Here is a 14515-nt window from a genome sequence, read left to right as displayed (position 1 = left end):
TAGTAGAGGGTAAAAGCACGCAAAAGATCAGATTTCACAGTCCATGATGCATTTTTCATTGGTTTACTAATAGGTCTAGGGGATGATGGTGACAGTCTCGTCAGAGCTATTTGTTCTGGATCTTCCTTCTCCTCCATTAGTTCCTGAGGGGTTCCAGTTCCTCTCTGTAAGGAGAGGGATGTCATGATTCCCGATGTGGTCATACCAATTCATGATAGCATATATATGGGTCCCATGGTCCCAATCAGAGCAGTCCAATGATGACTGAGGCCCAAAGGCATAGGGTACTACTGGTCCCAAGATGCGTACACTATCTTAACAATATAAAGAAGCCCAGGAGATTCTGGATCCTCTATCTGGGCTAATCTCCCACTTTAGTGGAGGTGATGATGCTCTCTCGCACCTGCCTGATTCACCTGAAGAGAAATAGGTAGTTTCAATTCCATGGGTGGTATTGTGGCTCTTGTGATGCCACAGCTGGTGGAGAGTACCAGAGAACTACTCCCTCTTTCATGCCATCCCTGGACTGGTGGTGTCAGGGTCTTTCATGTGAGGACTGGATCTGAGAGTACTGGAAACTCCAAGGACGATGACTATAACCTCAAGGTTAATATCTCTCCCCTCAGATGTGAAGAAGTGCAGAGGACTCCCATCCTGTACAGGTGGAGTTTGTCTGGTCAGAGTCTTTGGTGCCAGTCGACCAGTCTTCGGAGTGCAACAGTTCCCCTGGCAGGAGGCACTTGGTGCTTCTCTTTTGTTGGTACCATGGATGATATTGCTCCTGTGAACGATGCTGGTCTTAGAGCACTCTTGCTCTTCAGAAACAGGAGACTGTGTCCCTTATGTGCTCCTGAGCCTCCTGAACCAGGAAATGAAGTCTCACTTGACTTAGATAATGTAAGGGAAGAGGTCATCCTCTTGGAAGCAGACCTGGAGGGGGATTTCTCTCCTCTCTTATGAAGATGTTTGCCACCCTCCTGATTTTCCTGAGTGGAGGAGTCTTCAGTTCTACTTCTATCAGCCCTAGAACTGGAAGTCATCATGCTTGGAGGCATGCTCCTTGGTGCGTCTGCCAACCGATTAGAGGACTGTTCAGGCTGGGGCCCAGCTGTGGAATCCATAAGAAATTTTCCAGGCATATACTCACAGGCTTGGCGAGTTCTGCTGGGGAAGGATCAGCATATGCTGTACTTTGAGGAAATATAAGATTGCCCAAAGCAGCAGAGGAACTTTAGGTGAACATTGCTGACTAGGAAGTCCAGGGGCAGGAAACAGTTCTTGAATCCTGGGATCTTGGGCATATTAATCACCCACGAGGGGTGGGAAGGAATGCCCTCCCCCCATCCTAAACTTGTCCTAACTTGCTAAATATTAAACTATCTAAAAGTAGTACAAAAGACTCTTTACAATTATGTACAGGTAACAAAAAGTAGCAAATGCTGCAGACCCTGAAGGGTTCCATTTCAGAACACGGGCAATAGAACGAAGCTGGAGAGACCTTCGGTCCGCACTGCCCCTTACGTCCTTGGTTCCGAGCACAAGGAGAAAAAGAGCATAAGCACAGACCAGATGACCCTTCTAACAAAAATCTTCTGGTCTCAGGAGCATGGAACTCATATGCCCCCACAGTGGAATACACAGAGAGACCATCACTCCAAGAAGCAGTTAAAATTCTAAGTGCTGAAAGATAAAAATTGGAGAACATTTTGAGCAGAAGTTCTATCATTTCTAACGCTAGGATGTTTCTCCAATCACACAACTGTAAAAGGAGCAAAAAACTTTCTTGAAACCCACAAATAATTTATTTTTTCTAACTGTTTTAATTTCATTTTACTATCTAATATATCAGTAAAGTTGCAGCAAACAGCATGCAGGCTGCATTTTTGTTTGCAGAGAAGGACAATGGTTTATTAGTGAAGGTGTTCTCTTAGGCCCAGCCTAAATTTAAAATGTATTTTACACTTGGCTCTGGTCTAAAAGAACATTTCAAACATAGTTGCTACTGAACTTTTTCCAAATGTAGTTTAGTTCCCAACACAGACAAATTTTGAAGATGTCCATGCACTTAAAAAAACAAAAAATTCCTAGCCTATGCTTCAACCAGGCAACATGTGGTAGACTCCTGTCCTTCCATACCTGCAGAGTCAGTCTGGTCAGAGAGTCTTTGCTGGAGCATGACAGTACCATTGGTGTAGGAAAATGTAGAAAACATTTTAATTTTAAATCCTTATTTGAAATTAGATTTGACTCTCATTCACACTGATTGTCCAAACACTATTTGGAAACAGTTCAGTACACTTTTGAACACATTTTCAAAAACAACTTCAAATGAGAGAGCTCTCACTCCTCTTTCTCCCCCACCAATTCTCCAACAAAAAGCAGCAGACAATACTATACATTCCTGGATTTTTTTAAGGTTAAAAGTATGCTGAATTTTGTTTTTTAAATCCTTGAGATATTCTTTGTACTTCACAAAGAAACAATAGGATACAAACATTCTCATCCTCCCGGAAGTCATACTTAAACTACAGCTAGAGAGTGGAAGCAACAAAAATCAGTAAAATTTCTAAGTAAAACATTAGAATCTTTTATAATACTGATAAGTCAACCTCAGCATGAATGATTTCAGACTGAAAGAGGTGAGCATCACCAACAATTATACATTAAAAAGATATTGTCTAGTTATACAGGACCCCAAATTTGACCTGCTTGAGAATAGTTATCATTTGATGGAGAACATTCTCCAGATTTTGCATTTTATATAGTGATTACATACAATAACCAACAAAAGAATGTTACTTCGGTTGTAAAGTTAAGTACTTTAAAGTTAGGAAATGCCAAATTTAAGATTTGTCCATGAAATCTTAATTCACCCTACCTCCTCTTGTAACACACTCTTCAATTACATGATCAATACTATTTTTTCCACAGAATGTGGACAGTGCTCGAGGAATGATGCAGCATTTTGGCGTCGACGCCTCTGGATGACACTGCTTGTCGGCAGCATTTTGGCCGATGCTTATCCGCCAGCCAGTACAGAGGCGCACTTAGACACCCCGGTGGGCACCACGTTGGGGACCCCTGACCTAAAAGGTCTTGATCAATGATAAGGACTGTGAAGGGCACAGAATTATTTTTGTGATTTGCAGGTTGATATGGAAATTATGTCCAAAGAAAAGAGGCTAGAACTCAAAGTGAAAGAGCTACAATAGTAGAGCTGTGGGTTCCACCTAAAAATATTTCTAACACCTCCATTCTGCAGCAAGATCTAGTATACCTTTTGCAACTTCTGGTTAATATCCCCTCTGGCTGTAATTTTTACTTGGAGCTCTGCTTCATACTCTTCTCCCATGTACCGACGACGTTTAGAATGTACGTTGTCCATATCCTCTGATTTGGAACGCTTCCTTCTTGACACTTCACCTGGAAGCATATGGCACAGGAACCACTGAGGAATCTTAAGAACAGCAGCAACCAAAGGAAGCCTACAGCTATCAGTAGCTTCCTTTCTTTCAAGTCCAATCACTCGTCATTCAAAGGATGACAGAATCTTTGGAAAAATCTCAGATCTTCAATTTTTTTTTTCATAAACCAGAAAACCCCTACACTGTGACTTCAATATGGCACTTTGATTCAATGCATCGAAGTACAACCACCCTTTAAACCTATAATACTCTAAAGAGACATACTCTGTAAATTTAAATGAGGTAATGAAAATATGCAGCCATCTTGGGCACACAGAGCCTGCCAAACTGCTCCCCCAAAATGCATGACCATTCTAGTACCATTCTTTCCTTCTCACCTACCTTCTTTACAATGGGCCTTCCTCACCTTTGAACCGTATAGAGATACATAGGGCAGTAATTCCCTGTACTGAGAGATGGGGTGCAGCAGGATTCCCCATCCAGCCCCTCCCCCTCTCCTGCCACAGCATGCAGTAGTGACCTAAGTATATATACCATAGCCTGACTAAGCTACAGTGAATGGAGGCTATTGTAAGCATAAATACAGAAAGAAAAAGGGAGCTTGGTACAAAAGGAGAAGACAGAGTAAATTAAAAATTAAGTTTAATATTGGTTTAGAGAGAATGACTTGTATACCTTTTCCATCTCTTTTTACTGCATACCTGCTATGAGCTCTAACTCAAGTCTTGCAGATATCTGTATTTTTATGGTTTTCAAATATGGTACAGCTAACTTTTAAAAATTTGCATTACCACCTAAACTACTTACCTATGTTTAGAAAAGTTTGATTTTTTTAATTTAAGATACCATTACAGTGCAAGTATCTATAGAATAAAGAGTATTTTTAAAGGAGGATATTGATTATTGCAGAGTGTCAACTTTCAAATTTTCTCCCTGTGAATTTTCATACCAAAAGAAAGCACAGGTGCTAAAGCTCCATCTCTGAGTTGTCCATCAGAAAGTATCTGCAAGTTTGGTAGAAATCAAACTCAAAAGAAAAGATCTGAGTGGAATGAGCATTGTCCCTGGACTATCAGACAGAAGTTTACTAGGAACATTCATGTGGTTAACAGGACTTCAGTAGCATGCATGCACTTCAACCTGCAGCTTTTAAAAATATATTATTAAGTTTAAGGTAGATATTTGGTTACTATGTAAATATTTCTCAATTAGATAAAACATCTGTTTCACATTAAAGTACTGAAACAAAGGCTGACTCTGAGAATTTAATTCTAGAGCAACACTACACTGATATTCTTTCATTCTTCCTGTCAATAAGACCTAACACCTTTACGGTACCTACTTCTCTCTGGATGTCTCTCTTCTTCTTTGTGCTCTTCCTTTTCTCTCTCTTTATCCTGTTCCTTGCTTTCTTTTTCCTCCTCTTCCACCTCTTCTGCAAACACAACAGATGACCAAATTTTATTTCTTTACATTCATTTATAAAAACAGTATTAAAATGAGAGTCCTCATGGAGGGTAAAATAATTCCACTGTCTCTTTTCAGTCAGTCTAGTTTTAGCTGATGAACCTTGGGATTCCTATGCATACTTTCACACAGCCATTTGAGAAAGGAAAAGAGAAGTGGGGGTGGGAAGGGACGAAATACCTTGAAAATCAAAATAACTACAGTATAAATCAGCAAAAGGCTTTTCGAAGTAAATTCTCCATTTATTTAAACAGCTTGAAAATCACCCGACTTTCTGAAAGTTATCTTTAAACTACTGAAGAAATAAAATGTTTCAGTTAAAGTGATGTTAAAATGGCTGCCTACCAGATGTCACTGCATTTTTCATGTTCATGAAAGAGGTACACAAAAGCTTTAGTTCTTCACTAACAAAGTATTCATATTTTTATATTTCTTTTTGTAAATAAATCCACATTTAGATTATGTTGGAAGCCATAAGGTGGAGAAGTTTTTTCCTCCACCTTTAATATTCCTGAACTAATAAGTGAAACAAGGTGGTTGAAGTAATTTTTTTTTTTTTTTTTTTTTTTAAAAGAGACCAACTTTTGTTGATGATAGATACAACCTTTTGAGCTTATACAGAGTTCTTCTTCAGATCTGAGAAATGCAATCAGTGTGAAAATGAAAATATGAAAAAAAAAGCCTCAGGCTGAGATTAATAGTTTATAGATTGTTGTAATAAGTCATAAATCCAGTGTCTCTTTTCAGTCCATGATTTTTAGTGTCTAGCAAGTTTGTGAATTTAAGCTCATAGGCTCATCTTTTGAAGGTGTACTGAAGGTTGCCTTTGAGGATGAGGGCTGAAATCAGATATACAGTGATCGCTTTGTGAAAAGTGTTCACCCACAGTTGATATAGTATGTTTGTCTTTTATTGTTTTTCTGTGTGAATCTGAGCATAGAGATTTTGTCATTTCACGAACACAGCTGTTACTGGAGTATTTAGTGCACCTCTTGCCTTACTGTCCTTAAAAGGGGTTAAACTGGATGCTCAGGGTGCTCATAAAAGTGGAGATTGTAAGAGCATGTGTCAGCAACTAGGGGGGAGTGGGTGTCAAAATATCTCACTGTTTTCAGGGGTCTAGGGCAGCGGCATCACTTGTCCTCCAAAAAGGGACTTTGACAAGAGGTCTGAGGCCAGGAGTCCTTCCTAAAACCCCATAGCTAGAATAGTGACTGGACTCTACTCAGGTGATCTGGAAGCATGTGGGATCCAGCAACTGGGTCCACTTGCAACAGACTGGTGATAAATGACCAAATGGAGTGGTACTGAGCCACACTGTAGCACATTGGAAGAACTACTAAATGATGTGCCTCAGAACACAGCTACCAAATTTTCATCCAAGAATGTGAAAGAGTCCAGTTTGAAGGTTAGAAAGAACATGCAAAGAGAACATTGTATAGATGTCTTCCAAGAAATTAGCCACACTCTTCAAGAGTGGGTTTAAATACCATCAAGACAAGAATCTTTGGTTACTTAATAGACTATGGTGATTCAAGATCTAATATATGTAGGAACAATTCATTTTAAAAGCGGTTTATCCTTTTTGGAAAGAAACTTGTCACTTCATTGTCGTGAATGAATAGAATTTTACAGTTATACATATGCCAAGAGTGTGCTATCTTCCTTCTGTTGGGCCTTTGAGGTTGGGGCAAAAAATGGAAAATACTTCCTGTTTAAAGGTAGTCAGGGCCAAAATACCTTTGGCAGAAAAGGGAGCTATTCAGAGACATTTTGTTGTTATTTAAAATCAAACATGGCTTATTACAATATGGCCACAGATCATGGCCTCCAGTATGCTACTTCAAGGGTAAGAAGTCTCTTAGAAAAGCTAGGCATCGTACATTAAAAGAGATTAAAAGGACTCTAGGGAAGCAGTGATGGATTTCCAAGTTAGCTTCTGAAGAAGCATGGCTTTGTGAAATCTGGAGACAAGGAAAGCCTGTCTCAGGGAAACTAGAATAATCCAATAGTCTTTCCCTGAACTGCAGACAACAGGGTAAGGCACTTGTGCAATCCTTTCTGGAGGAAATCAAATATGTTAGCCATTGTAGATTTGATTAATCTGATCCATTTATTTTGTACCAATTTTGACCAGATTCTGTAGTATGATGAGGAGGCACACAATCACCTTCCTTTGTGAAAGGGTTCCCCATTGATCTCCATTGCTAACTGTGTCAACTCTCTCTCTGTTCAACAACCATTGATTTAGAGAACATTTTAAGTCTGGATGAAAAATTTAACCCAGGGATAGAAGTTTTAATATTTTGAGAAGGAATGCCCATCCCCAAATAATCCACCCATTTCTAAGGTCTTTGTCCACTACCATCTAAAAGTGCCAAACCAGAGTGGTGTACCAGGCCCTGCAGTTTCAGTCTTCTGCCACCAAGATGATCTGAGCGTTGTCTTTCCTTGTTTTCTTAAGAATCTTGAGAATCAGGAAGGTACCAGAGGGAAGGTGTAACCACGATGGCTAATTCACATATGTGGCCTCTAAATAAATAGTTGCAGCACTCTTGCCCAAACTTTCCAATTTGGATGCTTAAAAGTTAGGTACCTACTAGGGCTGTCAATTAATCGCAGTTAACTTATGCATTTAACTCAAAAAAATTAATTGTGATTAATCACAGTTTTAATTGTACTGTTAAAGAGACTACCAATGAAATTAAATATTTTGTTTTTCTACATTTTCATATATATCTTGTATTCTGTGTTGTAACTGAAATCAAAGAGTATATATTGATTACAAATATTTGCACTGTAAAAGTGATAAACAGAAGAAATTTTTCAATTCACCTCATGCAAGTACTGTAGTGCAATCTCTCTCTCTTGAAAGTGCAACTTACAAATGTAGAATTTTTTTTTTGTTACATAACTGCACTAAAAACAAAACAACATAAAACTTCAGAGGCTACAAGTCCACTGAGTCCTACTTCTTGTTCAGCCAATTGCTAAGACAAACAAGTTTGTTACATTTACAGGAGATAATGCTGCCCTCTTCTTATTTACAGTGTCACCAGAAAGAGAGAACAGGCATTTGCATGGCACTTTTGTAGTCAACATTGCAAGATATTCACGTGCCAGATATGCTAAACATTCATAATCTTCCTTCATGCTTCGGCCACCATTCCAGAGGACATGCTTCCATGCTGATGACACTTTTTAAAAAAATAATGTGTTAATTAAACTTGTGACTGAAATCTTTGGGGGAGAATTGTATGTCTCCTGCTCTATTCTACCCACATTCTGCCATATATTTCATGTTATAGCAGTCTCAGATGATGACACAGCATGTTGTTAATTTTATGAATACTTTCACTGCCGATTTCATAAAACGCAAAGAAGGCACCTATGTGAGATTTCTAAAGATAGCTACAGCACTTGGCCCAAGATTTAAGAATCTGAAGTGCCTTCCAAAATCTGAGACGGACGAGGTACGGAACATGTTTTCAGAAGTCTTAAAAGCGCAACACTCTGATGCAGAAACTACAGAACCTGAACCACCAAAAAAAGAAAAATCAACCTTCCGCTGGTGGCTTCTAACTCAGATAATGAAAATGAACATGCATCGGGCTGCAGTGCTTTGGATGGTTTTTGAGCAGAGCCTGTCATCAACATTGATGCATATCCCCTGGAATGGTGGTTGAAGCATGCACATCTGGCCCGTAAATATTTTGCGACACCAGCTACAACAGTGCCATGAGAACACCTGTTCTCACTTTCAGATGACATTGTAAATAAAATGCAGGCAGCATTATCTTCTGCAAATGTAAATAAACTTGTTTGTTTTAGCGATTGGCTGAACAAGAAATAGGACTGAGTTGACTTGCAAGCTCTACAATTTTACATTGTTTTACTTTTTAATGTAGTAATTTTGTACATAATTCTATATCTGTAAATTCAACTTTCATGATAAAGAGATTGCATTACAGTAATTGTACTAGGTAATTGAAAATTATTTCTTCTGTCTTTTTACAATGCAAATACTTGTAATCAAAAATAAACAAAGTAAGCACTGTATACTTTGTATTCTGTGTTGTAATTGAAATAAATATATTTGAAAATGTAGAAAACATCCAAAAATATTTAAATAAACGGTATTCTATTATTGATTAATCACGATTAATTTTTTAAAATCGCTTGACAGGCCTAGTATCTATGTTAATATTTAGCTGCAGGTGCTCAACCCTTTGGAAAATCTGGCCTCTTATTTAGGTGCCTAAATAAGGCATTAGGATACTAACTTTAGGCTCAAGTTAGGAAAATTCTAGGGTGTATTTGAGGTGCAGGTGGAGTCTAGTATTCATCTGGTATTCCTCAACGGTTGCTCAACATTTACAAGGTCTCTGAATGAAAGGCCAAATTTTCTTTGTGATTGTTTTACCTTCTTAGGTGTTCCACCAGAAGTTTGTCCCATACTTCATCCCGTGATATGAAATGGTGCTAGTTTTCATGGATGTTTTTCTGCCCAGAACTATGCAACAGATGTACCATGTTATGTTACCATGTTGATTGCCGAGGACTACCCTAATTGAGTTGTCTGATTTGATCAGAATTACTTCCCCACCCAATCCTACACCAAGGTAAGTGGTTTATATCAGACAAGACTCTCCTTACTACTCATATTTCACATATAAAGAGTAGCTGTGCTCCCAAACTGGTCCACACTGTGAACTAAGTAAGAGACAAGGTGAATCCCAAAGCCCATCAAACTGAAATCTATTGTGAGGACTATTCCATCTGAATGTGAGAGCTATATGTTCTTCATGAAGATTCTGGTTTTACCCATCAGGTTAGTAACTGTAGAATTGGCTGAGGAAGATTAGAGGCAGATGTTCCAGATTTTCAGGCAATGGTACTCCTTGATGGAGAAATAGCATTAACTCCTTTGCATGGAGGCCGAGCAAGGGTAACTCCTCTTGTAATGAGCATTTGTTGGAGGACTTGATCTTGAAGATCTCCAAGAGGGGAAAGCAGCTGATACAGCCATCTTAGGTGGTGAATAGACTGGGTCAGTGACACTTGTTCAACTAGATTGACTGCTAAGCACAGTGTGTTGAAGAAGCAGCTTAAAAATCCCTGCATTCTTCTCATTATTCTGGTCAAGTGAAATAAAAAACACACACAAAGGAGGAAGAAGATCTATATGGGTACTCGTTGTGGAAGTTCAGTGCCTGTGTTCTGGACCCAAAACAGTCTTCTTCTTGCTGTCTTTTTAGAGCAACAGTAGTTGCAGAAAATTGAACAAACTAACTCCCCCCTTGTAGGGAAAACTGTAAATAATACACAGACACTCAGGAGGGGCAGATGAAATGTTGGTTGAGCATGGTGAAGATAGCAGCAAAAAGGCTGTGTTTTGAGGATTCTTTACATGGCTTCTTACTCCTTTTCTCCTATGCCCACAATTACTGAGAAGTCCCTAAGAAAATGTGGTCAAGCAGGGGGATTAGGTTAGGTCATGACAGAGATCCAATGCATAGAGCAAGGAGGCTGCCATTCGGGGCTTCTAAACCATTCAGGAGTGGAACATTGATTTTAACTTTGTAGTGTATTTTTTAGAATTATTTAAAATAAAACTGCAGGTTACTAAGTTGTCCAACAATGGCTATTAGCATCCATCAATGGCTATTAGCCAGGATGGGCACGGATGGTGTCCTTAGCTTCTGTATGCCAGAAACTGGGAATGGGAGACAGGAGATGGACCACTTGAGAATTACATGTTCTCTTCATTCCCTCTGGGACACCTGGCATTGGTCACTTTCAGAAGATAGGATACTGGGCTAAATTGGACCTCTGGTCTGACCCAGTATGGCCGTTCTTATGACTGAATATATTAACATTACACTAACATTCAGTGCAGCTCTTACTAGTAAACTGGAGGGCCTTGCCACAGAATTTAGATCAATATGCACTACACTACCTGGGGGCTTGTTTAAAATAACTGCCTGAATAGGAGTCTCCATATTTGATGTAAAAAGTCAATAGATATATTTTACAAATATTGTGGCCAGAGAGATGAGAGAGAAAGCTCAGGAACAAGAATAGAACATGCATCTCTAAAGAAATTTTTAGTGTGCCAATCACTATATCTAGGTCCTATAATAAAATGAGTCCAGCATTACTGCAGTCTGATTAGTGCAATACTCTGTGCTGCTCCTTAGAGCATATTAAATTTCTGAAAATTTTTGAATGCTACTTATGAAGGAAATGTCACTGGATGATTTAGAAGCCTTCTTTAGTGAAGGAAGGTTTGAGTAAAAACACAGCTTGGATTGTTCTCTAAATATGGCAACACTCCAGCTCAGCTTGATCTCCAAGAATAGGGAATTCCATAACTAGGGACCCACCAATGAGAATGGCCCTTTTATTCTGCACTAGGAACTGTAAATTGTATTGTCCTTAGTGATAAATGTGCTCTTGGAGGATAGCAGAAATTAGCTAGCTCCTAATATCCTGCATGTTTTGAAGAGCAGGATCTTAAAAGTGATCCAGACGGGGAGCCAGTGGCCCATTGGTGTGATATGCTCTCATTGACTTGCTTGTCCTAGGTGATAGACTTCCAACTAGCACAACACACACAGCCTGTGTGTCACTTTCCTCCTTAGAGAGCACTATAGAAGTCTGCTCTAGACATGACCATGACTAGGACTGTATCGGAGAGGAAGGGTTGCAACCTATTTCTGGCCACTACCACTATTTCTATTTGCGTTCTAGGAGCAAGCAGTCTGTTCAGTAAGACTTGAATATATCATCCTGACAAATGGAGGGGCAGACGCTCTCAGTAAAGTGCTTTCAGGGTTTCTGCGGTTAGTTACACTTTTCTATTAGTATCACTTCCATTTCATTTGGGTAGAGTTTGAACACATTTTTGTTCTTCCAGAAATGTATTTCTTGGCTGAAGTAGCTGGAAAATAGCATCAGCTTCTCCTGATTAGAAGGGCATAGAGCTTGTTGTCATCTGCCCACTGATTGCACTAGAGCCCATAGCACTTGACGATCTCACCTATGATCTGAAAATGTTAATTTCAGGAGGCAGAAAGAGAAAAAATGTTTGTACTTACTTTGCAGCTACAGCCTCCTTTCAGATTTATCGATGAAAAGCGTTATGAGAGTTAGCTGATATTACTGTTCGTGTGAAACAGTTTCAGATGCATCTATAATCATCTTCTCTTTCTTTTTACATTTTCTAAAAAAATTTAAGTCTAACTCCTCCTGCAGCAGTTACGGCTCATCATACTAATTAGAGGTCAGACTAGATGATCATAATGGTCCCTTCTGACCTTAAAGTCTATGAGTCTATGACTTCCACAGCACATGTTACTAACCAACTGAAAAAAGTTACCTAAAAAACTGTCGAGAACAGTAATACAACTGTCACCAGCGGGTGTTCAAGTTCCACCTTATTCAACGCAAAGAAATGCAACCAAAAATGAACAAAAAGTTTTAAAAATTCAGTTTACAAGAAGGAAAAAAAAAAAAAGCGTTTTCTTCTTTGGATAGTCCACCATTATGATCAATGGGCTTTGTCTATCAATACCTAGTATCCACACAGTAGGGAAAAGAACTAGGATCTGTGGCTTCAGACAGTAACACTCAAAAACGCACCAATGCAAGTACCCAAGTCTGCACCCTAGCGATGTGTAAATTGTGAACAAAGGGTCAGGATGCTACCTGGCAAATCTATTTGGCAGAGGTAGACTCCTGCCCCAACCAAAAGTTTAACCCCATCTTAGTTTAAAGGATTTTGACCTTTAAATGTTTAAAAGCATTTATAAGCTTTTAATACAAAGTCAAATCAATTTTGTTAAGTCACATCTAGAGGTCTTTTGACACTTTTTGGGCCTTACTAGAGCACAAAGAAGGATTCAAAACAGTCTAGCATCTTGAGTTAATAGAATTAGAATTTTACGGTCCTAAAAGGACCACCACCCTTTTTCTCTGGGTGTGCGGGACAAATGGCAGAAGGGAGAGAGACTAACTGAATTCTCATGATGGAACTGGGCACTCACTTTACTAAAGACGGCAGTTTTTAAGAACAATGTATTGTTATAAAATCCTAGCTATGTGTATGACAGAAAAGGGCCACAGAGTGGTTACTTACCTGCGCAGTAACTTGAATTCTTCAAGGTGTTTGTCCCTATGGGTGCTCCACATTAGGATGTGCGTGAACCCATGCACTCTTGACCAGAGATATTCGTTAGCAGTGTCTGTGGGTCCACACTTTTCCCCTATACATCCTCGTGCTCTGGCATGAACATATATAGGGAGAAGCAGACCTGTCGCTACTCCAGTTCCTTCTCAACCACAATGCCCTGAAGTACAACTCTGTAGCAGAAGGGAAGGAAGGCAGACAATCTCAAAGAAGAAATCAAGTTACTGTACAGGCAGTCATACTTGTTTATAAGGAGCAATTGAGAAGGGGATATGGTTTGATGGACACACCGGACTTAGAAATACTTTCACTTTTGCAGGTATGTTTTTCTTGTGGCAAGTTTGCTACTACTCAGGAGTACGGCCTTGATCTCAGAAGAACAGCACATTTCCACGCCCGAGAACAATTGAGGAGCCAGGCCTTGAGGTGTAGAGAGGAGAGGTTGGGGTGGGTCATGGTGGCCAATTCCTCTGTCATGAGATCCACCATGAGCAGAAGGTGAAGAAGGGCCTATAGAGAGCAGTGAAGCAGATCCAGGAACCACACCTGCCTTGGCCATCATGGTTCTATCAAGCTAGTTATTACCCTCTTTTGCTTTAGCTTGTTTGGGGCCTTGACAATCAATGGTGTACACCTGCCTGCCAACAGAAGGGTACAAGGGTCAAGGGATGAGGAGGGCATCCCACATCTAGTTATGGATGTAACCTCCTCTTCAGCAGAAGCAATGGCATTTTGTATTGGATGGTATTACAAATAGATCCATCTCAAAGAGGCCCCAGGACGGACAAATGCTCTGAAATATCAAGTTGCTGAGTTCCTGAGCAGGTCCATGATTGGGGAGTCTGCTACGGCATTTTCTAGGCAGGTAGACTGCTGATAGGTCTATGTGATAGGATATGCACCAGTTCCTTAGTCATACTGACTCTGTCCACAAAGACTGGGATCTTGCTCCCCATTGCGGATTCATGTATCACACTGCTGGACAACAGAGTGGCATCACTCTGATAGAGTGGCTCCTGGTGTTAAGTAGGAAGTGATAGCAAGCACAGAGAATTGCCCTGAGTTTGAGATTACTGACGTGGAGAGGGATACTTCCTGGGGACTCCATTTGATCTGTGCTGTGAAGTCATGAAGATAGACATCCTATTCCAGTTATGAAGTATATGGTTTGACCCTTGATGGGGCTAGACATGAAAAGAAGATTCCCATACAATCTCTGATGATTTTTTCACCACTGGAGGGAAGTGAGAACTATTGGCGGTAATGTGCCTGATTGGAAAGACTGTGCTTGCTGGGCCAGTCTTGAGCCAGGCCTGAAGGAACTGAAAGTGTAGTCTGGCATGGGGTGTCACAAACGTGTGGCCTAATAGCTGCAGGCAAGATTGTGCTGTGGATTGTGGTATCAGCTGAAGTCAGGAGATGAGGCTGATCA

The 14515-nt window shown here is 39.9% G+C and overlaps 1 protein-coding gene across 9 annotated transcripts in view; it reads right to left on the bottom strand.

Moving 5' to 3' along the window:
- Positions 1–14515, bottom strand: part of ATF7IP (activating transcription factor 7 interacting protein) — a 167386-nt gene that overhangs the window by 63850 nt on the left and 89021 nt on the right. For 8 of the 9 annotated variants that reach the window (XM_050953808.1, XM_050953826.1, XM_050953836.1 and 5 more), the window contains 2 exons: positions 4768–4860; positions 3278–3423 (listed from right to left, as the gene is read on the bottom strand). In XM_050953808.1, the coding sequence (XP_050809765.1) occupies positions 3278–3423; positions 4768–4860 (239 nt within the window). Of the gene's footprint in view, positions 1–3277; positions 3424–4767; positions 4861–13032; positions 13300–14515 lie in introns of those variants that run through there. The other variant, XM_050953876.1, reaches the window with a different exon arrangement.

Source organism: Gopherus flavomarginatus, chromosome 1, assembly GCF_025201925.1.
Source record: "Gopherus flavomarginatus isolate rGopFla2 chromosome 1, rGopFla2.mat.asm, whole genome shotgun sequence".
Taxonomy (NCBI): Eukaryota; Metazoa; Chordata; order Testudines; family Testudinidae; genus Gopherus; species Gopherus flavomarginatus.
Note: the sequence above shows the minus strand (reverse complement) of the source record. Positions and strands in the feature narration are given on the sequence as shown.